The sequence below is a fragment of the Aquila chrysaetos genome, chromosome 9 (genome assembly GCF_900496995.4).
Source record: "Aquila chrysaetos chrysaetos chromosome 9, bAquChr1.4, whole genome shotgun sequence".
In the NCBI taxonomy this organism is placed as follows: Eukaryota; Metazoa; Chordata; class Aves; order Accipitriformes; family Accipitridae; genus Aquila; species Aquila chrysaetos.
This window is the reverse complement of record NC_044012.1, coordinates 14,772,880-14,798,681: the sequence shown is the minus strand read 5'-3', so window position 1 is coordinate 14,798,681 and position 25,802 is coordinate 14,772,880. Positions and strand designations below refer to the sequence as shown.

The 25,802-nt window shown below is 39.9% G+C and overlaps 1 protein-coding gene across 1 annotated transcript; it reads left to right on the top strand.

Annotated features, from left to right (window-relative positions):
- The first annotated feature begins 246 nt into the window (after positions 1-246).
- On the top strand, positions 247-19,787 carry SHCBP1 (SHC binding and spindle associated 1). The gene is made up of 13 exons (XM_030026530.2): positions 247-458; positions 2,703-2,873; positions 3,488-3,603; positions 4,591-4,799; positions 5,910-6,002; positions 8,530-8,763; positions 8,865-9,033; positions 10,313-10,433; positions 13,502-13,633; positions 14,569-14,687; positions 15,446-15,532; positions 15,878-16,019; positions 16,784-19,787. The coding sequence occupies exons 1-13, from the start codon at positions 341-343 to the stop codon at positions 17,104-17,106; spliced, it is 2,034 nt and encodes a 677-aa protein (XP_029882390.1). The 5' UTR covers positions 247-340; the 3' UTR covers positions 17,107-19,787.
- Positions 19,788-25,802: the final 6,015 nt, after the last annotated feature.

Here is a 25,802-nt window from a genome sequence, read left to right as displayed (position 1 = left end):
CCGGGCACAACTGCGGGTAACGGGAACTGCCGGCGGGGCAGCGCCGGAGCCCCCACGACTAGCCCCCACGACCTCCCTCCCTCCCTCCCTCCCGGCGGGGAAGCTCCCGCGGGCACGACTGTGGCGCCAGCCCGGCCCGGCAGAAAGGGCCGCCGAGAGGCGGCGCCCGCCGGTAACGGCTCGGCCGCCGCCCGCTCGCCCTCCCTTCCGTTGCGGCCGGACACGACGGCGGCTGCTGCTAGCCAATCAGGGCCGTCGCTGCCGGTGACGTCGCGGAGGGTTAGCTGCCGGGGAAGTTTGAAATTTCAGCGGGCGGAGCCGCGCGCGGCGGGCGGGCAGCATGGCCGAACCGGAGCTGCCGGGGAGCGCGGAACCGGCACCGGCGGGGGAAGGTCAGGCCCCGCTGCCGGCCGTGAGCAGCGCTGGGCTGCGGGAGCGCGCCGAGGAGGCGAAGCCAGGTAGGGGCTCCCTGTCCCGGGCGGCCGCCCCGCGGGGAGGAAGGGCGCGGGGCCACCTACGGCCGGGCGCGCCCCGATCCCGCCGCCGCTCGGAAAGGGAGGGCCGAGCCGCGGGCACCGTCCGCCCCGCTTTAGGGCAGCGCAGGCAGGGACGCGCCGTTCGCCCGGGGCGGCTGTGCAGCTGCGGAAGCCGACGCTGGAGGCGGCTGCCGCGGGGCGAGGGGCTGCGAGGTCAGACCGGGCCGCTCCGAGCCGGTCAGACCGGGCCTTCGATATCTCCGCGGGCGGAGGTCGCGCAGCCTGCCCGGGCAACCCGTGCTGCTGCCTGGCCGCCCTTCCCGGGAAGACGCTTGCTGTTGTCGGTCCGCCCCCGTGCGGGTGCCGGCACGGAGGCTGCGGCTCAGCGCTCGCCGGCTCGGGAGTCTGCTGGTGCGGGGCAGAAACGTGACCTGCGAGGGGACGTAGGGTTGTCTTCGGAAATACGCAGAGTAAAGTAAAATGTTTTCTTTTTCTTTTGATTGTGAACTTACGGTGTGTGTCTCGGGTGCGTACCACGGGCTTTTAAATCGGCGTCCAGGAGCATGCATGCGTTTGACACAGACAGAGGAAAAACGCTTTCCTGGAAGTGACTCCCCTGCCCTCTGCCTTAACAGCACAATACTGGAATGTTGGTGCTTTGAGTATCTATTGAGTATCATTGCTCAGTGCCAGGTCATTACTGATACGTGGTTATGGGCTTGTAGTTTGTAAACAAAGAGCACGCTAGATTAAATGGCTTGTTCTGGAACCTATGCTGTGCTCTGGAATTCATAGTGTGGCTTGTACAGGGTATTGCTATCATGGTTACTGGGTTTGATTATGGGTGTGTAGGAAAAAAATTCTTATTTACAGTGTACATGTAATATAGCTACAGTTTTATAGGAATCTTTAAAAATATTTCATAAATCATTCTTGATGATTAAAATCACCTTTTAATTTCCTTTCTTTATGTATATTACGGTGGTTCTGCTACAAAGAAAAGTTATATTGTCTAAGGACTTGTAATTGGCTCATACACTGGTTCTGATTTTTGTTCTGTTGATTGAGTTTGGCCCCAAATATGTAAGACCTGTAACAAATTTGAGGTCAAAACTGCTAGCTTTCATAACACATCCTAAAATGTAAGGGATGTGTTAGAAATAGAAAGTGATTTATTTATTTTTTTTTTTAGGTATATAGTAAAGGTCAGACTGTAGTCTAATGAAAATGCAGAGCCCTATGGATTGTTAAAGAATCAAGTTATGGACAATGAGGTTGTCTTGAGCTGTTACATTAATGAAAAGAAAAAAAAAAAAGACCTCAATCATCATCACCCTTGGTTTACTGCAGTCATGTCTCTAATATTTTCTGAACTTCTGGATGACCAGGCCTGAGAGATACTGTTAGACCAACAGTGACTGAGTTCACTGAGTTTGTAATGAGGACACAAGTGGAGACACTTTTTTGGAGACTTCTAAAGGGGTGCTATCATTGCATCGAGCCCTTCAAAGTAAAGATTCAGCCAATGTCCATTTAAGTGGGCTAAAAATTACAATGCTGTGTCCCTTCTGTCTAAATATGTTGCTTGGAATTTCCATGGAGACTTTAGGTGTGGAGACTTTGTTATTTGTTAGTTTATTAAAATACAAAAGGAATGCTTGTACTGAAGAACAGGAAAAGACTTAAGGAAAGGCCAACTGTGAAAACACATGTTTAGCTGAGACTAGTATCTGCGGTTTTATCATTCATCTTACATTTTGCTCTTTGCTCGCAGTAATTCTGTGCATTATTTTGGATCAGTTGTGTGTGGGATCAGCTGGTTTTATACTTGTTCCAAAATCATTTGGGTTATTGCTTAATATGACATCTGGGTGATGCGGGCAGTGTACTAACAAGGCAAAGTATGTACATAATAATAATACATTACCTAAAGTATTTTAGATCTTAACATATAGAACAAAGTAAATTAGCATGTAACTGCAGCTCAGGGTAGGTGGCAACAAATAGGGAGATCCTCTTCTGGGACAGGGTAAATATTCTGAACAAGAGAGCAAGTAACCAAGTAAGATAGTCTCTTCACCGAGGATAATTTAAGATCTGTTGTAGAAAGCAGGTTCATGATAGATCTTGGGCTGAACAGGAATTCTTTGGGAATAGAGGATTGAGTGATGATTGCATTGAACTGACAGTTTGTGGGGTTTGCTTTGTTCCCACTCCCCTCCCCAGATCTGCTCCAGGAAGATGATGATTCCTGTAGTGATTATGGCAGTCGTGACAAACCAGGGACTGCTTTAGGAAGGACTGTGCCAGATGGGAATGTGCTTTTTCCAGATATTTTTCACACCGATCATCTTTTGTTTTACGAGCGATTTAAAGCTTACCAGGATTACATCTTGGGTAAGTAATTTCTTAGTAAAAAAAGAACATGTAGTTAGGTTTCTTGCAGTGCCTATTTAAATGATCCAGTTTAAATGGAGTCAATTCCATATTAAACTGTGAGATGCTCATAATAATGAGGACTGGAAAAGATGTAGTGTACTGCCATCACTTATGCTGTAACCTGAGCTGCTCTAGCTGGTGGACCAGGAGGCAATGGTTTTAATATCAGTAAATAAAATCTGAATGATTGAAAGGCAAAGGTGCTAATACTGGATTCTGTGCCTTGTTTTAACTGGTCTTACTAGAACTTTTTTGTGTGTAGTAAGACTAAGATAAGGCAGGGGCTAGCTGTTTAATACCACTGGCACTGAAACCTTCAGTACCTGGAAGGTTGAGTACTGGATCTCCTCTTCCAGAGAAGCACAGAAGCACAAAACAGATGACTCTCCAGCTCTCTCAGTAGTGAGAGAGACAGCAAAAATGCTGGTGGTTATCATGAGCAAAACGGAATGAAGTCCAACTTTAGATGAGGTAGAGGAACATGTCAACTGTGTTGACTTTCATTTTCCAATGATCTGGAGGACTATGCTTTCTTTCCTTGCATAAGTGTACTGTCTTCAATTTCTTTTTAGCTGACTGCAAAGCTTCTGAGGTGAAAGAATTCACAGCTGAGTACCTAGAGAAGGTCCTCGAACCATCTGGATGGCAGGCGGTCTGGCGCACTAATGTGTTTGAGGTCCTTGTTGAGGTAAATGGAACGCAGTTGCTCACGCATTTGTCTCCAATTAACATCATTTATCGATGAAGTTTATGAGCTGGTAGAAAACAGTAATGTTTTCATATCTAATTGCCTTTGATGGCTAGGGCAATAGGAATTTTTTCAAAGGGCTCCTTGCTTGAAACTGGAAGGGGGAACACCAAGTCAGTGCGGGTGAGCCATGAGGTAGAATTCTGTGGGCGCAGAAGGGATAAGTACTTGGTCCAAAGCTGGCTGCTGTAATGTAGTCTTTTCAAGTATCAGGCTCTGTTCATTTGTCAGGTTTTTTTATCAGTAAAATTCTTCCTTTTAACCCACGTTGGTACTGACAGTAGCTCTTCTGCATTGCATACTCCTGTCACAAACCCACTGAGGATTGCTCGTTTGGGATACTCCTTTTCTAGGTCTCTCAATGTCCAAGTCATACATGTTTGTGCAAACCTTGGATGTTCAAACTTGCAGTACCATTACATGTTTGAAGAGGGGAAAAAACTTTGTACCCCCTCAGCTTTTCAGCCCAATTAGTGACAAAATGGCTTTCATGGGCCCAGACTAACTCTTTGGATTGTTTGTGTCTTGTGGGCACTTTGAAAAATGAGCCCCAAAGGAGTCCCTAGGAACTGTAAGGTATTGATTTGTTTGAGTCTGAGGATACTGCTTTAGCCTCTTTTTTTTAAAAAAAAAAAAAAAAAAAAAAAAAATTGGGAAGCAGCTTACTGGCCTTGTATGAGTGTTATGAGGGAATTGAACGAAGTTTTTAATGTGGAAAAGGCTCTAGATGTGTGGTTCTGAGAAGCTTAATTCTGGGGTTATCACTTCAGCTGAATAGATTGCCTTCGCTGCACTATGCAATGTGCATTGGTTTGTGTGGGTCAACTGGCACTTGCAGCATGGTCTACTGACTTATGCACATTGTGTTAGCCTTCCTCAGCTGTATCTAAGGTTCTAAGAAATCTTAAGAACTCTTTGTTCCAACAGGTTGTTGATGTGGACTACTCAGCTCTGAAAGCAGTTGTGCAACTCAGTGAGCCTTTCCTGTGCGAGTCACAGGATAGCACCTTTACCCTGGACTGCATGCAGGAACTCTTAGAGCTGAAGGAGTGTCAGATACCACTGCAGGAGCTGTGGGTTGTGTATGATGAATCGGGAGAGTTTGACCAGACAGCACTAGCTGTAGAACATGTCAGGTAGGAAAATGCTCAAGGTTTAATTTTTGTCTTGAACAATTACACTCTGATAGTATCCAATGGATGGTGCCGTGAGTTCTTGTGGTCATGCTGGCAGCTTCACAAGCCAAGCTCTCCCAAGTAACTCTGATGACTGGTACTATGAAGAGAGAGCTCACAAAGAAAATCTGTGGTGTCCTCTGCAGCTACAGGTAATCACACAATCACAAGGTACATTTAGCTGCAGCTTATTGTCAGTCTGCTTTTTGTGTCCAAAGGGGGTGGGGGGGAAATTATGTTGCTTTCCCTCTCTTCTCCACCTTAGATTTCCTTGGGCTGTATCACCTTGCTGGCTCTAGTGCAGTGTTTCTTTCTCTTGTATAACATTTTAGTGGATTTTTCCTTTTTTTTGTCCCATTCTTATTTTTTTTTTGCATTTTGCCTCCTCCCATAAATTTGCTCTTTATTCTTCAGGTGTCTGTTCACATCTTACTACTTCTGTTTTCTTTTCCTTTCTTTATCATCTCTCTGTCTCTTTTCCATCTACCTTGTTTTCATGTACTGGATGCTGTTTGAAAGCTGTCTACAAATAGGCAGTGGAACTGCATGAAAAAGCTAAAATAGGAGTAATGACCTTCCCATCTGGAAAATGGGCTGTTTCAGAAGTCGTGGGTGTGGGAGGAAAAGGGGAGAAGAGACACATTCTGTTGAGAATTACTCAGTAGTGGAGGTGTAAGCTTGGATGATGGAGGTGACAAACTCATTGTCAAAAAGAAAGCTTCGCTGAAGGATGCCTGGCCAAAACCAAACAACTAAAAAGCCTCAGGATCTTAAGGGTGTAAGTCTTGTTTTCAAATCCAGCTTTTAGCTGTTCATTCTCCTTTGATGGAAGTGGGACTCAGGCTATTGTGAATTTTGAACTTAGATACACAAAATAAAACTCTTTATGCAGGTAAACAACAGACAAGACATAACTTCTGTCTATACTAAATAGTTTACAGGACAGTAACATGGACTTGGAGAGAGGTGATGCTTTGAGGTGAATTCTCAAGTTAGTTACATCTGTGTTTCCAAGTGCTGTTGTCTCTGCTCAGGTAAACACGGCCTTAAACACTTACTTTGCTTCAAAAGGTTCTTCTACCAGTGCATCTGGAGGACCTGGGACGAGGAGGAGGAGGATGATTTTGATTACTTTGTGCGATGTGTTGAGCCTCGACTGAGATTGTAAGTGCAACACTTTTGATATTATTAGGGTAAAACCACAGGAAAGGGTGACGTGGGAATAGTGACACACAACTAGATTTTAAAAAAACCCTGTTCACTAGTAAATCAAAGCAAATCGTTCTAACAGCATTCACCATCTAATGGTCAAAATTTTTTCTGTAAAGTGGGTGCCACTCGATTTCTGAACCCTCAGTTTTTCCCTGTAATCCTTGACCTTCCATCAGATGGCGCTTCACACCCAGCTATTGCCTTCTTCAAATTGCAGGCACATGAATTGTAATCCTAATTAAAGCTAGTGTGGGATGCTCTGATGCCTCTGGACATAGAATAAGAACCAGAATGGAACTGAATGTAAACAAAAACTTGTAAATTGGTCATGCTGAAGGAGGAATGTGTGTATTTCTTTCCCTAGTAGGATTAGTTGGCATTAGGTTTTCCGAAGGTTTTTTAATGCTGTCCGGCCATATGGAACTGAAGCAGTGCACAGGGACACAATCTCGTTATATTTTTGAGGGTGCTGAATAACCAAAGCACACCATAAAACATACCTGGAACAAATAATTCAAAAGTGATTTTTACTGTAGGTTTTCCCCTGAGATTTGATACACTCTTTTAAGCCTTTCATGAGAGTTGTTTTTCAATTCTTTTACTTACTATAACTTAGCATCATGAGTATTCTGAAGTTTGTGTGTCATTCAGATCCAGGTTTGATACTGCTGTGATGCTGGGGAACTACATCAGTGAATATTGATAACCTAGCCTGAAATGCTATTTAGAATACGGCATTACATGTGCTAGACTATAGCATGTAGCACGTGCTTTCCAAAGAAAATTAGTATAATTACCCACACTAGAAAGGTGGCTGCAGGCCTTTCTTTGAAACAGGACACTATGTGGCATTTGAGGACTCTGATATGCCTGTATTTTTCTGAGATTGTACAAATTAGGAGGAAGTGTTATATATGGAAGCTGTACATGTTTCTGAAGTGTTTGTACTTGTATGCTCCAGCAAATGGCTATTCTGCTTTTGAGTTTTTGGAGCTTTATGGAGACTTTGCATGGAATGAAACCAGAATGCAACGATGTGCCAGGGGATAATGTTGTTGTTATTTTTTTTTAACACTGTATGTGGCCTTACAGCCATTTTAGTGAGAATCCAAAATACTTAAACAATGTCTTCAAGCAGAAAAGTAAATGTTATCCCTTCTTGTTTTCCCATACCATCCTTGATACAAAATCTGTCCTCCAAGCTACACTGATGTTGGTGCTATCCTGTGTTCTGATCTAAGCACTGATGTGTCAGCTCAGAAATGACATTAAACTTCAATGCATGGAAATATATGATGCTTTAAACTTTTCAGGTCTCTGGTGTGCACTGTTTTAATGAGAACAAACAGTATCTTTACATTGCACATTAGGTTGTACTAGTTATCTGAGCCAAGTAAAGCTGTATGAAAAATGTAGAGCATGCATTTCAGGGCCAAATTATGTACAACATTCAGTTTCCTTCAAATATTTTATATTTCTATATTGCTATAAATTCTTCTGCTGTTAATCACACTGCATTGACTTACTCTGTTGCCTCCGATAACCCCATTGCCAAAGTGAGTGCCATTGTGGGGCTCTTTGTGTTTCTGTACGCCCTGTTTATTGGAACTGTATAGATGTTGACTGCTCTGACTGCAAATTTTCTTGCTCTTTGCAGTATGCTTTAAGTGCACCCTTTAAAGAACCTCTGAAAGTTGAGGGAACATCATTGCCCTTATTTCATGTAACCTCTTGAATAGAGCTATTTATACTGTGTTCAGTTGGTTCCCTACAAAAATGGTAGGAGATTATTAAATCTTGTTTTATTTGGATCATTAATTGCTGTCCAGCTTTTTGTAGTGACCATGATTGGTCTTGTGTGATTGACCCTGGAGTTCTTGGCACCGTCTAGCTGGCAGATGTCCTCATCTTTCTGACTTTGGCAATGCAACTTTGGGCTTGCATTTTCTGGTCTGCAGTTTCATTTGTAGAGGATACTCTTGGGATGCTGGAAAATTTACCGTGCAGTGCCTTCACATCTTCATCTGGTGCTGATAATGCCTTTCTTATTCATTCTGTGTTTTTGTCCAGGTAGTTGTTTAGGTTGTTGCTAACAGAGACTTCACATTATAGGATTTTTCTTCTATTTCAGACATGATTTTCTCAGTTTTTCTAATAAATGCTTAAAAATACACTAATTTTTATATCTAATTATCTTAGAAATTCTTACTATGTCTTATAGCTGTGCTTTTGCCTTTGTTTTAGAGTGAGTTTCTGATAATTGTGTATAAACTTTCAAGGTGGATGGGCAACTATTTAGAAAATTATATGTTTGTCTGTGCAGATTTTTGGTTTTGCTGCTTTCAAAAAAGACTAATATAGACTGCAGAGACTCTTGACTGAAGTACGGATGCAGAACTCCTCATGTTCTCTCCGGGTTTGTATTTGATCTTTCAAAATTGTAAATGCAAAATACACTGACCCCTTGCTCTAACTGCAGGCATTACGACATCCTTGAACACCGTGTACCTTCTGGGCTTGTAGCGGATTACCAGAACTTGTTGTCTCAATGTGAAGAACTTTACAGGAAGTTTTTAAATGTGAGGAACAGCATATCAAGCAGTGATTCAGACTCAGAAGTAGAAAACGTCTCCATGGTGGAAGGACTAAAGTTGTATGAGAAAATAGAGCACTTAAAACAAAAGCTGAAACTAATTGAGAATCCTCTGCTGAGGTACTTGGTGGGTTTGTGCAAGGAGGAGGGCCATATGGGTATCTATACATGGATGTTCTTTACCGAAGAAAGAACTGATGGCTTTGTTACTCTTGTTTTAGGTATGTGTTTGGTTACCAAAAATACAGTGGTCTCCAAGCTAAAGGACTGAGACCAACAGGTACCAAGATCACTCATGTTGTATCCTCAACCATGATGGCAAGTCTGCTGCAGTCGTTGTTAAGAGACAAACTTTGCCCTGAATCTTGTGGTGAAGAACTAGAAATACAGGTACAGTAACAGGAATTGTCTGTCTGCTAATACTTTGTTCTCCTCAAGAAACAATGTGGAAGAGTAAGTTAATTTATCACGTGCAAGATACTACGTTTGCTCAGTGTTATTTTTTTGTCAGTTCAAAAAAACCACTGTAATTTAAACAATAAGGGGTAAGACTGGATGATACAAATAATTTCTTTTAATTCATTTGTGTCTGCTGAGTACTCTATACAAGCAGTTTCCTACCTGTGTGTAGGAAATAATGAGATAAACCTTCTGAAATAATTCTACAATGAAACATGGTAAGGCATAATACTTATATATAGTTTTGAAATACCTGTGTCTTTTGATGCTACTGATAATGATCTAGAGTTTGAAGAAAGAAATGTCATTCTGTTGCTTTAGTTCTGTGTAGGAGATACATTTATTTTAGAGCAGTTATGTTTAGTTTTAGTGAATTCAGACAGGACTTACCACTTCAGCAGTTACAGTCTGGATTCCTTGGGCCCAAATGAAATTGCTTGCTGTATTCTGATCAAGTTCATGAATTACAGGTGGCCAAAATGGAGCCACAGGGAAGGTCCTGGATTAACTTTTGGGCTATAAATCAGATTTTCTGACTTGGCAATTGAAAAATGCGCTCATTATGCTTATCCTGGGATTTGCTGGGAAGCAATAAATGGGCAATTTTTCTGTACTATTTGTTATCCTTCAATACAGAATCCCCCAGTAATATTTGTGAAGGCTATCAGCCTGCCCTCTTTGGGCACAGAAAAGGACCGTGGGGACCCCATATTTGCCACTGTAATATCTGAACTCTATTTTGGGGTGACTTGCACCAGGGTTACGTCAGTATTCAGACCAGCTCAAATCTAGTTGCTGAGTTGTTTGTATTTTTTATTTTCTTTACCTTCTGTCATCTATTTCTTCAGTAATTCATGGCAAGTCACTTGAGACAATTCAGATGTTGGCCTGGAACCAAGGCCATATTGAGGTTTGCTTTCTGGTGCACATGCTCTCTTCAATCTGTGTCTCTGTCCCAGTTTTCTCATGGGGCAATGGACATGACACAAACATGAAAGGAATGCTTTAAGGGTGTTTTTGTCCAGAGTGTGCTATGATTCTCTATGATTCTTGAATTCAAAGTAGAAATTGTGTATTATTGGTGCCATTAAAAAGGGTTTCTTTTAAGCAAAAGCAGCAACATTTAATTGAAAAGCAAGCTTTAAGGGCATAAATGCATCCATTTTTATAGCGTTCTTCAGGAGCTGATTATATTGTTTGTCTTTTACAGTTTCACAATGATCCACTGGCAGCTGTAAATGCCTGTTATGAAGGAGACACAGTCATCATCTGTCCTGGTCATTATGTTGTAGATGGCGTGTTCTGCATTGCTGATTCAGTTGAACTAGAAGGTAGAAGGTTTGCTAGCATAAAGGTCCTTAAAACAAAGTAAACTGTGAATATCTTAAATTAGCTCTGCATAAGGATTTACTTTTTGCAGAGTTTGGTGGGAGCCTTTGCTTTTTTCTTTAAAGTGTTCTTATTTCTGCTCATAGAGGCATGTCTAATGCAGGATGGAGTACAATGTTTTATTAGCCATAGTTACTTCTGCAAATAAACTGCAAATTTTGCTGATTGATAGCAAATTCATAATTTCCTCCTAAATATTTGTCTGGATAAATCCTGATTATATATATAATATTATAATTACAGATTATAGATAATAGAGAGGATTCAACATAAACATGAGGGACTTGCTTTTTTTTTTTTTCTTTAAATCTAGGAAGCACAGAAGTCATTCTGAGAGGCTTCAATTTTTAAAGCCAGTAACTTAAGAGTACTTGAGAGATGTCCTTCTTGTTCTTTGCATGTCTTAATCTGCTTCAGAGGTATACTCTGAGACTCACGGCCAGTATAGCACTGGTGAATACAGAGGAAAAGAGCCAGGTGCTATTAGAACTGAGTTTATAGCACTTATTGCATGTCCACGATGTGTGTGGGGGCTACCAATGTGAATCTGCGTTCTGTGAAGCGCAGGGGTAGAGGGAGCTGTTGATTTAACGTGTGTATTTTTTCTGTAGAAATGGACACAGCATCTGCGATTCCATTTTTCTTGTAAAATATTTGTGTTTTAAATACTTCTGCCTTGTCTAGGATATGTTGCTATCTCTTCCTCACAATTCTTGATTTCTCAGTGTAATTCCTCTGCTTTAGGCATGCATGCTCTGTTGCAGGGTAATAGTCTGTATATCACTGGGGCTTGTGCAGCTGTTCAGATACTTATTTAGCTGAATTTTTATCTTGTCAAAACTTCTTAATGGGAAGAAGGCTGGGAGTTTAATTTCCTGCTGTTCTAGACTTTATTTTTCTTGCCCTTGTTTTATGAGTGTCATTTTCTTTCTTGCCCTTCTCTTGTGTGTGTTTGATTTATATAGATATGCATGTTGATAGACAATGCACTTGCAGGATAAAGGACCTCAGTAAAGTGCTTTATTTATCTGCAAGAATGACGTTGTTCTAAAATTGTGTGGGGTGGTATTTATTGCTTTTCTAGCTTTGAGGAAACAGTAATACAAATGGTGCAATAGCACACCTATTAAAGGATGAGCTGCTCTATTTTAAGGAGCAAGGTATATAAATATGTATCTTTAGTGTGAACCACTCTCTGAATAATGAGTACATGTCAGGGTATTTAATCTTCTTTTATGGACTCCTGTTAGAGAAGTTTTTATAGCAATAGTAGCAGGCAAAAACGTTTGAAGTAGGAGCATCAAGAAAAATGTTGCTGGCACTAATCTGAGCAGCTGGCCGTTTTGGTGGCTTTCTTGGGATGAAGGGGTGACTCATCAAAGATAAAATGTCACTTTGCTTAGTAGAGCTTTTATTTTCTTCCAGCCACTGTGCAAGTCAGTAGTAACATTGAAAGCATGGGGATTAGTAAGTCGGGGATAAATAAAAACTTACAAGAACTAAATACGGTTAAAGCAGTAGCCGCTGCAGAAAATCATGGTAAGGATAACTTTAACACCTGAGAAAGATGTGTAGCAAAGCCACCTAAGAACTTCCATTTTGCTTGTACAGTAGTTGTTCACGCTGGAGGGGAACCAGTAGGATCAGCCCGTCTAATACCTGTGATCAGTGTTAGCTCCTGTGGAGTCACTTAGCTTACAGGCAGGGTATACAGCCGTGACCACGTTGTGTATTGACACCACTTGACAGCAGGTGAATCCTTCCTTCTCTATTCCTTGTCTTTGCACTGGCTTCCTTCTTACTACTAGAGCTGCTACTTCAGAGGTGATGTGTAAAGCAAGCTGAAAGTGTGATTAGAAAAACTGCAGGTAGTCTGTAGGACAATTATTCTTCAACTCTCGTGTTGGATAATAACCTCTTTCTGCAGTGGTGTGAAGTTAAGCTAGATCTGCCATTTGCTGTCCTATGGTGCTCTCTTTTTATGTGCTGGAAGTAAACTGCCCCATGCCACCTCCTCCCCAGGGGGGGACTGTAAATCAGTAGCAGTGGGAAAAGATTTCTAGATAGTATAGTCTGTTGAAGTATCAATTACTTAACTTTGCATTAAATCTGCTGTCTTTAAAACTTTCTGCCAACTCTTGTTCAAAGGTTTTTTTCCTTTTTTAACCTTTCTACTTGCACGTTACAGTATTTATGTACTTGGTTAAAAGCTAGCATTCTGCTCAGGCACTTCTTATCTGAGTTTGTGTGCGCTTTCAGAAAATGATAGGACTCATGCTGCTTTAATAGATGTTGCATTATTGCTTTCCTTATCATGATTCTTGTCAGTGACAAGCAATAAAAGCTTTACATGCTCATAAATTTCCCTGTAAGTGGTTGAATGCTGACAACTGTGGATGGCTTAGTAAATCAATGTTGGCATATGCTTGTGAAAGTTTCTTTTTAATCTGAATTAATCTGGAAGCCTGTGTAACACAGGAACATTAAATTTTGACCCAAGTTTCATTTAAATAGGGAAGTTGAGTGAAGCTTATTAACAACATCAAGTCCTTTGCACTTGCTTCCTTGTGTTGTGGTGGTGACTGCTTTTTTTCACCCATGTTCTTTGGAACCTCTGCCTGCTCTAGTGAACTTCTGTACTTTGAAAGCAGACTGCAGGTGCCTGTGTGTCCTCAGTTACTGCATCTCTCTGCTCTGTTGTAACTTTTGGGAGTGAGAACTTTGGCCTTGGGAAATGTGAGCTCAGTTACCCTTTTGTTCAACTGTCTAAAATAACTTTGCATTTTATTGTGTGTCATTCAAATAAGGTAACTTTTGACTTTGGTTTTGTGTGCCTGTACCTTGGTACAGAGGGGATAGGTGTAGCTTAGCCACTGGGTGGAAAATCCTACTCAAGATATTAGACCTCAAGTTTTAAACCTCCGTATTTAATTTAAATGTCTGTTATGTACTAAGCACCTGACTGTTACCAGTTATTCATCAAACTTGCATCTTTCACCTCTGCTTTAAGGCTATGGCCTGCCAGATGATATCGTGATAGAAAAACGAGGGAAAGGAGACAACTTCGTTGACTGTACAGGAGCCAATATAAGGATTTCCAGTTTGAAGTTAGTGCAACATGATGCTGTGGAGGGGATTTTAAGTAAGTATAAAAGCATCTTGGCCTTTTTGTGAATCTTTCATAATTTACTGTTAGAATTAAAGCTGACACTCAGTGTTGGAGTTTACTAGTTTTAACAAAATATCGTAGAGAGGAGCCCTACAGGTATAAATATCAAGGCTTTCCCCTTCTTTTTAACTTGCTTATAATGTGGACATCCAAATAACTTCTACTCTTTGTACTTTCAAGCTATTGTGGCTCTTGCGTTTTATTCTTATACTGGGATAAGATCATCTGACTTGATCATTTTTCTGCTGTTAAGGCAACCTGACTCTGCTGCACAGCCTATGTCAAGCTACCTGGAAAAGGAAATAATTCCTTTTTCCACAAAAGAACCCCCATGGCAATATTCAGCTGTAGCTGAACCCAGCCAGCTCTCCGCTGAGGAATGGCATATGCTGTAGAAGTAGCGTAGAACTTTGTTTGCCGATAGCCCATTCAAAATGAGGCTCAAATAATCCTAAATTGTATCCAGTGACTTTATTGGCCATGGACCTCTGCCTTTGCAGAAGGTGCCAATTAATTCTTTGCCTCAACAGACATTTGGTTTGAAACATGTTAAAATGTTTATTAACACCTGTATACATGTATTTAATATCTTAGTAATTCAAAAGTCTCTTAGGAATGTAATGAAAAGAAAAGTTGCTGTCACTCTCAAGGAAAAAAAAAAAAGCCAAAAAACCTCTAAGACAAATCTTTGACTAGTGCTCCCTTGCAGCAGTGTTCCTGCTTCTACCAGAAAAATAGCATGAGTTCAAACCATGCATAAGCATATCAGTAAAATTAACCTAAAATGGATAAAATTAAAATAGTAATTTTATCACACTGCAAAAATGCTACAGGTTCATCTAGCTGTAGGAGGGGTTTGCCTTTGCATAACTAATTCATTTAACAATATTTGTTTTCTGTGTATATAGATGTTCATCATGGGAAAACCACCCTGGAGAATTGTGTGTTACAATGTGAAACGACAGGCATAACAGTACGAACATCAGCTGAGCTATTAATGAAAAACTCGGATCTGTATGGTGCCAAGGTACAAACAAATTCTTAACTCTGGCTTATTTCCTAAATTAAAATAAAGGTTTCTGCTTGGAAATAACACAGTCAGTAATGGGCTGACTTCTGTCGCTCTTGAGGGAACCTTTACGAATTCATTTTGGACAGCTACATGTTATTGAGTTTAAGAGATTGGTCCCAGGGGTCTTGTGGCCTCCAGCAGTATCTAGTGAAGTGTCTCATGACGAGTTGTGTGTGATGATATGAAAATGATGTAGAAACAGGGGACACCTAGAAATAATGTTGCTGCATTGCTGGACTGATTAATATCCTGCAATACTTTTAAAGTGATTTTCTGTTTTCTCTGCCCATAAATCGTTTTCTTATTAAACCTTGCATTTGTTCTGCAAATGAAATGCCCTTTTTGGACACCTTGTCCGTTGATTCTTACCTAAGGATGATAAGCACAGAATTGAACTCTGATTAGGATGTTTTGAAGAATGATGGAGCTTTGAGTGTTGAGGTGGATGACTGAAGAACAGGAAAGTAATGCAAGGCTGTGCAGTTACTCTTTACCAGAGGTTTTATGGACTGGTGACAATAATAATATCCATGGGGCCTCAACCTTGAGTATTGCTGCTAAAGTTGGTTAACAAAGCCGTGAAGCTGGTGTGGTAACACAATTTTGCATTGTGTAAACTGGTGGATGAACACAAAGATCTGCAATGGAGTTGTCAAGTTAAGTTGGAAATGTGCCCAAACTATTTGTGAACTGCTATCAATTTTATCTTGTAGGGTGCTGGTGTGGAAATATATCCAGGTAGTACCTGCACCCTGTTAGACAATGGCATACACCACTGCAAGGAGGGAATACTTATAAAGGTCAGTTCAAGGCAGAATGTACTTGTTTTTCAAAAGCTTGTAGCTGCTAGAATTAAGGCAAATAATTTGCGTTTAGGTTGGCTTATAACCTTGCTGCCTTATGGTAGAACTCTTATATGTCACATGCAATGATAACGGTACTTGTTTGCCTTGGGTTGGTCCATCAAAGCAGTATACTTATTTTAGTTCTTACCTGCCAGAAAGAAAATGCCTTTTATGATGTCACTTGCATAGGCAAATAATAAAATTCTAGCCAATACATAGAACTGATTCTACCTAAAACTGAAATATTTTGCATCCCTTTAGCTGGACATAACATGTTGGATTTCCATTTCTTTGCTGTAGAACTTTTTAGATGAACATTATGACATCCCCAAGATAACCATGGTCAATAATATGATCCATAACAATGAAGGATATGGTGTGGTCCTGGTTAGACCAACAATGCCGTCTGATGTAAAGGATGCTTCAGTGGAGAGAACAAAAGGTATTTTTCTCTTCCTAGAAGAAACTCCTAAAACTAGTAAATCTAGTATACCCAGGTTTTTGAATTGCATAATTCATAACCAAGTCTCTTAAATTTTCTAATAACATCTAGATTGATTTAGCCAAAATAAATCTTCATAATTCTTGGAACACTGGAATTTCCTAAAGGATGAACTTGCTGGAGAGAAATACTGCGAATGTGTGTGCTTCATCCTGTGTGTGTGTGCTTCCATTGTAAAGTCCTTACGTACCTCATCTGTGCTCCCTACTAAGCGGAGCCTGTATGACTGATGGCTTCCTTGGGTCATACAGAAAAAAAGAGCGTGACCAGCAAGAAAGCAGATATGGCTTCTCTTACAGCTCTTCTGGTTCATGATAATTCTCTGCTCATTTTTTCTTTTGTGCATTAGAGCCAAGACGTGCTCCCAGCAAAGAATTTTTTTCTCTTCAGTAAATAAATGTGACAACTGTATTTCTCATATTAGGTCTTACTCATGAACTGTCACTAAGTGCAATGTGTAAACCCACTGTAATTTTCTCTAATATCACTATTGCTTGGCAACTTGAAGTCATCTCAAGAAGAAACCTTTTCCTTAAGCATCTTACACTGTATTTGGCATATGTGACTGTCACTAAGTAGTTATCCAAAAAGTGAGTGGGATGAAGTGAAAATGTTAAGACTGAAGAAAATTTAATTCCAGGATTTTTAAATGATTTGGCTGTCTTGCATGATTGTGATGACATTCTTATTGTTTCCTGACTTAGGGAATACACAGCCTACCCAGTCAGGTGATGGGACAGCCTGTGTAGAGGGCTTCCGGCAAGAAGAACTACCTGAATGTGTAACTGATGAGTTGGAGCTTTATGAGCAAGCCGAGATTTCTGAACAAACTGAAGGCAATTATGAAATTGCAAATGAACTCGGGGTTACTTCTGCAAGGAAGAGCCAGATGCACAAAAAAAGACTGAGTGAACTGGGAATCACAGAAGCTGATGACAACTTAATGTCACAGGAAATGTTTGTTTCTATTGTGGGCAATCAGTTCAAATGGAATGGGAAAGGAAGTTTTGGTACCTTTCTTTTCTGACTGTCCTGACCCCTAATGGCACTGCGATAGGAGATTTGCACAAGCTATTATTTTTATTGCTGCTTTCAGAGGAGTTAACCTGTTCCATTAGACTTCATAATGTCACTAAAATGTGTCAAATATTTATTAATAGTATATGTATTGCATGTGGAAACTTTGCTGCTTTGCTGCAAGTATGGATAACATGGTAGAAAACAGAACTCTAGCATGGAGACTGTGCCTGTATTCTGCTAATCTATGTGCTGCTGCTTTGCTAGCTCTCTGAATTTTTTTTTTAGTGTATTTATTTAACTTCTCATTGTAAAAAAAATCTTCAAAGAAAGAAAATATAGGTAGGGTTCATCAGGTAGAGTGGACAACAAATGTGTGGCAATTAGTGGTACATCTTCCTCCGTATATTTTTTAAAGTGTCATTAGTCTGCAGCTGACTCCTATAAGAGATTGACATACTTTTTAATTTTTTACGTTGAACAGAAGCTGGTGACATGCTCTTCCTTAGGAATGTAGTGTTTGGCTGCCATGCTTCATACTTGAAGGATTTTCTAGAAAACTTAGCATTTGGAAGGGTAGCATCATTCAGTCTTCTATGTCTTTCCATGCCCAGCTGTTTACTTCCAACAGCTACAAGTGCCTGTGCACCTTTTCCTTAGGGAGGACAGCATCTAACTAAACTCCATTAATCTGAATAAAGAGAAATCAAAATAGGCATGTCTTTGTCTATTGGTGGTATTTGTACTGTACCTTTCAGTGCATTATTCTAAAATTTTTAAAACCATATGCTACTTGCAGCAGCTGAGGTTTTGGAAATGAATTGAAAATTTAAAAAATTACTTTCCATTGCAATATTATCAGCCCACAGCCGTGGAACATTCAGTAAAACAAAGGCACTTCAGCAGCTCACTGTTCATGTTATTAGTTTTTACTTGAGGGAAAAATTGGAAGGACTGCCTGATTGAGGACTCTTCCTTCTCAGTGCCTCTCTGATTTTTAATTACGAATCTAGATGCTGCCTTCAAACTTTTGTACTGTCTTCAAGAGTTGTAGATCACTCTTTGAACTGCTGTGTGAAATGTATGTAGGAAAATACTAACTCTTAAGTGATTCAGGATGTCCTATGAAACAGAATCCAATATGGTGTTAGGAAGTGAAAAGCATGTTGCCAGCAAATTGACTTTGGAATAATTTCTGAAAGTTACTTAGCAGGTGTATGCCTTCAGTAGAAATGAATGCATTGCCTAGAAGTGGATGTGAATAGTCTGATCCAGATTTTTCACTCTAGCTGTTCTTAAATTGAGATGACAATCAAAATTCACTTCAGTACATGATTTGTTTTAGTGAGCAGCTGATAGAAAGGAAAAGAGAAGGGTGTAATTTTACAAGCATTTTTTTCCCATTATGTGACCCGCAGGATTCATTGCAGCTTTCCTAGCTCACTGCTGCTGTTTTTGTTCTGCTCAGGACACTTGACTTCAGGACTAAACTTTGTATTTTGATGAACGTAAATGCCATTGCAGTATCTCAACATGCACGAACCCATAAATGTTTGCCACTTAGCGACTTTAAAGAAATACTTGAGTCAAGTGAAAGCCTAATGCTAAGACTGGCAGTAGTTTAGTATCATAAGCTATTCATCAGGTCACATGCCATGTTTCATGCTTTGATGTTATGCCTTTATTTCCTGAATGTAATCCTTATTAAAGGACTGGGGCTAAAAACTAATTTTGTGGTTCTTTCCTCTCATCTTTTCAAAACCATAATTCTGAGTGAGCTGCCTTCGTGATGTGTAGGTAGCATTTTTTTCCTTTGCACTTCATTTTAAGCCTGGCGTATGTCTTGACAGCCTCTTATCTTCTTTTTTTTAAAATTCAGCTTTACATTTATGAAGATACCAATAAAAATGTAACTCTCTTGCTTTCAATACCAGCACAGTTTTGCCTGTTCCTGTGCCAGATGCCAGTGGTGATTCTATTGTGCAGGTTGTCAGTAGGTCAAGGAGCAAAGTATGAAAAGATGAGGCTGCTAGTACAACTTCCAGCAATTTCCTTTGTGCAGGAACTGTATGATAAAATTGTGGTTATATTATTGATGACACTTGAGCCTCAAGGGACTAAGCTCTGAATGGACCGTTCTCATCTCAGTGTTTTGTCCTTCCAATCACTTATGTCACTGATAAATGTAAGTTTCTTTATTTTGCAGTTTAATTCTCCTTTGAAGTGCAGAAGAAGAAATGTTTAAATATAAAGGGAAAGAACTGTTGACTAACACAAGGTTTGTACGCTCAACTTGGAGTGATGCATTTTGTTAGCGGATTATATTTTTGAAATTATAAATTAAGTTTCTTCTGTGTAAATATTTTTCTTAAATTTTAATTTTTTCTTGCATTTTCAAATTTTCTTCAATTTTTCTTAAAGGTGTTTGATGTTATAGCGATGAGTAATGATCTACTCTTCTCTGTGCATGTTCCCTGCCTCCTAAATGAGAAACTAATTCCAGAATGCTTTCTTGTGTAGCTGCCAAAGAAAAGCTGGTGAAAACATTTTGTTTCAAGAAATGTTTAAGCAGCTGCAAAATAACTTTCTCCCAGGATGAGATTTCCCCATCCTATGTATCTAGCCTGTTGTTCTTTGACTTACTACATTTTACGCTTATTAAATGTGCAATTAAATTTACCCCATTGCTTACCTAGTTGGTCCTGGCCCCATTTTTTTGTTTGTCTGGCCTTTCCACTACTGATTACTTTCTCAAATCTTGGCAACCTTGAGCTTTGTCTTTAACCTCTTCCCTGTCCCTTCATGTCTTTACTGGGTAGATAAATTACTGCCGTACAAATACTTCCGGGAGGAATAAGCTGCATGCAGCATGTCTTGTCCCAGCTTATCGTACCTGAATCCTGGACAGTAACACATGACAAATTGTATTAATCTCACCTTTCTGACAGCAAATTGGATCTATATTCCTGTTTTATGAATCCACTTTTCCCAAGGGATTGCTAGACAACACAGATTCTGGTAATTAAGCATTGATATTGACATGCCTTCATCTAGGTTAATAAAAATTATACACTCTAGGCAAAAGATTTTACAACTGTAGGTGTGAGCCTAGAGTATATGAAACAGCTTTTGAGGCAAATCAGTTGAGTTGGAGCTTCTAATTTAAAACTCAGTAAATGATTAATTAGACAAAGTGAAATTAATAACTGGCTATATATTATCTCAACTTTAAACAATATTTCAAAAATTCACTTACATTTTAATGAAAAAACACATGAGAAGTAAAGCTGGAGTGCTGCAAGCTTTGTCATAACTTTTAGTCCACCACCCACCTCTTTTTTTTTTTTTTTATATAAAATGTTTATTAGCTATGTTAAACTGAAAAGCTGCTACAGTATAAATTATTTTATATTGGGATGAACCTTATTGGTGTAAGAGAAGACATGCCAGACTGTCAACTCTGAGTTTGCATCAGTGGAGGAAAAGAACCGAGAGAACCTCATAAGCAGTAGAGCAATTGGAAATGTTCTTTGCTATAGTACTAGGCTTTCCCATAGTTTTTCTCTGGGAATGGCACACAATGGTTCCATGCCCCACTCCTACACCTTCCAAATGGGAATATATCGCTGCAGTGCATGTAGACATAGGGCTGTTGCACGTTATCCGAGAAGCCCACAGGGACCGGGGTTTAGCCATGCCTTTCACCTCCTCTTGTAGTGCTCTTGGCATCTCGCATAGGTGCAATCAGTTGTTCTGTGACTGTGATCCCGGCTGGCACTGCCTCAGAAGGCCCAGGGACCTGCTGGTGTGCCTGGCTGCTTGGCTGGGCTCTTGTGGGCTTCTGTGGTGAGCGAGCTTTTGCCTTTAGTGACTAGATTACATACAGATGCTTGCAGTCAGGCTAGAAGATGAAGGCCCTGGTGCCACGGAGCAGGGAGGCATCTCTGAAATGCCATCTCGGCAAGCAATTGCCTTGTGTAGCAGCTAGGTTGTTTGCTAAGTCATCCCCTAACAAGGCAGAAAATTACATCTTCCAACAAAATTGTTCTTCCAACAGTGTTATTCTTTTAATTTGAAATCTACCTCCCTTTGTGGGACAACCAGCCACTGCTGTAGCAGAGGTAGCCCTCTCCTCCCCCACATGAGGCAGTGCTGTCCCTGGAACGTGTGGAGAGTTACAGCAGGAGGAAACCCCTCAGCATGAACTGGGAGAGCAAAGCAAAGTCTGAAATAACTACCTTCTTTCCCTGTAATCAATCAGTGTGCCCCTTGCAGGACTTCAGATAAGGAGGGGAACTGTAGAGCTTCGGATAAGCTCTACATTTGCTACAGATAACCACACTGCCTTACTCCTCACTGTTCAGGCTGGTTTCAAAAGTATCAGGAATTACCCAGCCAGCTATTTTACAGAACACTATATTCCTGGTCTGAAGAATAGTTGGAGTTTTATATTTTATACACTTGGAGTGGTAGAGAGAGAAACTTTTTTTTTAATGCTAACAATCTTTCCCTATTACCTTCATCTTTACAGGAGGATTTTTTGTTTGTTTGTTTTATCTGTGCCTTACAGCTGTCATACTTTCCTGTGGATAATGTGGTGATTAAATCAGAAGCATAAAATTAAAAAGACACTGCTTCCAAAGTGGTCCAGACAGTGGTTATTACGTTCACCTGGAATGTGTGAGAATCACATTCAGCTCTGTTCTAATAAGTATTTAATTATTTATACAAAATAGAAAGCTTAAGCAAGAGACTGAAATCTTAACTTTGGAGTGAGTAGCTAAGGGGTTTGCCAGTTGCTGGTCATGGGAGAGGTCTGATTTGAACAGTGCAAGAATCTAAAGGTAAGTAAAATTTAAAAGTAAATCTAATGTGAGTGGTTTGCTCCTAGTGCCATTGGCTGCTCTGAGGTCTGTCTTGATCTCTGCTTTTGGATGTTATCTTCTCTGCTCCTGTTGCCTTGGGGGGTGGGGATCTATACAGGAACAGAGAATCCCTTCCCCTGCTCCCCCTAGGCTGTTTCTCTGGAATTTCACATTTTAATTGCCATTATTTCACAAATATCCTAGCTGGAACACATTCAAGCAGATATGCTTTACCTCAGCACTTGATCTGCAAGTAATCTGGAAATGCTTTCCCTAAAAGAAAGTTAGGATCTAAAAGATCACTTCTGGGATGCCTCTGAGAATTTATGTTGTTATCTTTAAGGTTTCTTTCATACTGTTTTCACCAGTCAGCATAAAGTATGGGCCCAGACCTCATGTCTTCTTCCTGGAGGAGGAAAAAAGGTTAAAAAAAAAAAAAAAGTGCTAAAACTCAGCACAACAAAATTAACTTTTGGAGTAAAGAAAAAAGTTACTGTGTAACTACCACAACTGTAAGGTGCCTGTTTCTTACTCTAAAATAAAGGAGGGCTGAAATAAGTCTAGCCTCTGTCCTTTAATATGTGAGATTAGATAATATGCTATCTGTATGTTGTCAAAATGATAGTTTGGTACTATACTGCAGCAGGCTTGCCAGCAGCAGCATGTTATTGTGTGTCAGAGAAGATTTTTATTCCAATGGAAAGGAATTTTGCTGGAGGGTTTTTTAGAGTAATACTTTGCCTCATCTTCTGCTGAAACTACTTATCATAGGCTTTTGTTTGCAGCTGTAGGTTTTGTGGGTAATATGCCAAACACTGAGAGTTAAAACATAGGAACCGAAATGAAACTGGCAGGTTTTCATGTTTTGTAGGCTGGATATAGCTTCTGTGTAGCAATTTGAAGGAACATCATGCAATTTTTTTGTTTAGCTCCATCTATTTACTAATAAAGCAAATGCACCATTTATAGAATTTCTGAGAATGAGAAATTGTTCAGCATGTTTGCTTTGAAACTGTTGTTGGATAAAAAAGTTTTTTAAAAGTTTTCTAGTAATAATATAAATCATTGTATTTACCATGCTGGTAGCAAGTGGAGTTGAGAGATCAATGTTCTGACATGTTAAATTTTAAAGCGCATGTTTTTCTGGATGACCTAGCTATTTTGTAAAAGGAGAACTGCCTTGCTTTCAAGGGTGGATTATGGCTTCTTAAAAACTTTTTGGTGTATCTGGAAGTCCACTTTTTAGAGTCATATTTGAACTAGTTAAGGTAGGATAAGGAGTAATACAGATAGAAGGTATTGATCAATGCCTACAGGAAGGTAGTGAGGCCAAGAGTTAGCTGAGCTCATTGTTACACCAGTCAACAGTGGTGTGTCTTCTACTGCTAGAAAGCTAGCAGCGCACCACATCCTATCCTCGTTTCTGGTTAGGTGCAAGTGTGGTGATGTGAGAAGGAATTTTATAGCCTACAATTGCTGTTGCAAAGACTGAAAACCTGAGGGGCTGAGGAGCTGGCCTAGGGAATGGTTTGCCTGGTTTCCGTGAGCTTGACTCTCACTGCAAGCAGAAGTAGGTGATAGCCCAGATGTAGGAGGGTTCCTTGGCTGATGACTGCAGGCAATCAAATGTGCAATTATAGCTCCTGGTGAATTGGCTGATGGAGCTTTATTTTCACTTTGTAACGTACCTGCAGCCAGGGTAGCTGCAGCAGTTTAGCTATTATTAACTGCTTGGATACTCAGTGCCCTAGAGTGATCTTCTTGGGCCACAGAGATCTCTATGCAGCATGGCTACATTGTCATAGGTATCTGAGATAGCAATTCTAAAGCTGCAGTTGTGCTCTGTGGGAAGATGCCAAAATGATACTAACTGTAAATAGAGGTAATTGTTGCCATTAAAAGTGAATGTCATGGCCGAAGATGTTAGAGCTGTTTCTAGATGCACCTCTGCCTCCACTAAGGCAGGATCTCCAAAAAATGTTTTGCTTAGGCATTTTAGTGCTATGTGGCTCCAAACTGCACTATTAATAGCATCGCTTTAACTTCAACCTTCCATTTTTACTAAAAAAAAAAAATCTTACCGGAGAGGATAATTATTCCAAATTTTGTAATAAAAGGCCAAAGCTTCAGCCAGAGCTGCATCTAAAACAGTTACAAAATGTTATTGCACTGGCCCAATTCATGGAAAAAACCAAACCAAACCAAAAAAACCCCTGTGATCGAGTAGTTGTAGTTTAGGACACCTGTTGGTTTTCATGGTTTATTTTTTTATTTTAAAAAAAGGGCAGAAAGAAAGGAAGATGGAGAAGGCTACTAATTTTGGTGGATTAGAGGATAGCATATAAATTAACCACTGTATTGATCCACTGGGGAAAAAAAAAAGGAAATGGAGGAAATGGAAATTAATGTATATGTCCAGTAGATATCATTTCAATGCAGTTCCTAACAACACTGTCTAAAATACTTGTAACATTACAAATGCTTCAGAAGACAAAGCTCACATCACTGAAATGCATAACAGGCCAGATCGTGCTAGATATTGAGGCAACTCAACAATGCACTTTTCAATGTCATGTGTGGGGTAATAGGCTGGAGGTGTTGGACTTCTCAGTGCTCAGCAGGGCTATACCAGTGGTTGTGTAAGTCTTTTTGATTATGCTTTTAATGCTGTTCACATGTCTTGATACTTGTTTACAAACTCATGTTCATGCATCGCTGGGTTTCATGACTACCTCATCTATAGCTTTTGTATTATGTTACTCTCTTTGAATTCAAAAAGCCTGCCTCATGCTCATGGTGATACAGTACACAAAAAGCAAGATAGGACATGCAGAAAAAGAATAAGATATTGCAAGACTGGATCTTGAACTACAAAGCAGCCTAGGAGGGTGTGCCATCCTTTCCCTGGTTCTGGGTGTTGGTATTTGACTCTGGGGGCTGACGGAACTCCTGATTACTTTTGTCATTTTTTAAGCACATAAGGATCTTTTCCTTTTTAGAATTGTTTGAAATATAGGGATAAAAAGCAAGAACCTTTTGGCCTTAAAATGGGATGACAGGAGGTGTGAAAGCATTTGTCTTTCTTGCATCTCACTGCTTTTTTGGGTTTTGAAGTCCTTCTGTGCTACCTGATTAAGTGGAAACATACTGTAAAAAACATGACTGTCTCAAGTATATACCATTCAAATATGTCTTTCTTATATTCCATTTCCATTCTTGGGGGGGGTTTCATAGACAGTCATGTTTTTCTTTTTGGTATTGTATCCTGTAGTAATAGTTTGCTTTTCAGTTGTGAAGCTTTGCATTTTCTTTTAGATATGAAGAAGCAAGCCTGTAATTGTCTTGTGGCAGGTAGATGCTTGATGATTTTAATTAGAATAATTAAATTCAGAGAGAGCCACTGAATTAACCAGATTTAGGTTGTTATTTCAGTGTATCCATTTATACATGGACGTTCCATTAGGATGATTTTTATTCTGTCTCTTTGGCCATGTACACCAGGCTTACTCTTGCTGTTTGGTGAATAGTAGTTAAGTGGTACAGTAAATTAATCTCTTCAACTTTTTAAATGGCAATTTCTTTCAAATCAATAAAGAATTTGCCAAAAAACCCCACACAGCTGAACACTGATTTTGTTTTTTCCGATTAGGTATATGAAGTACTTGTTGAAATTGATTTGTCATTAGGATAAAAATACATTTCAATGCAAGGTAACTGATCATTGGTACTGTTTGAGGATGTTACTTTCCTGTTTTCAATTTAAACATCATCTGTGTTTATCTTCCTTCACGGACTGAGAGTAATTTGAACAAACCAATAATTATTTTGTTAGCGCTGTATA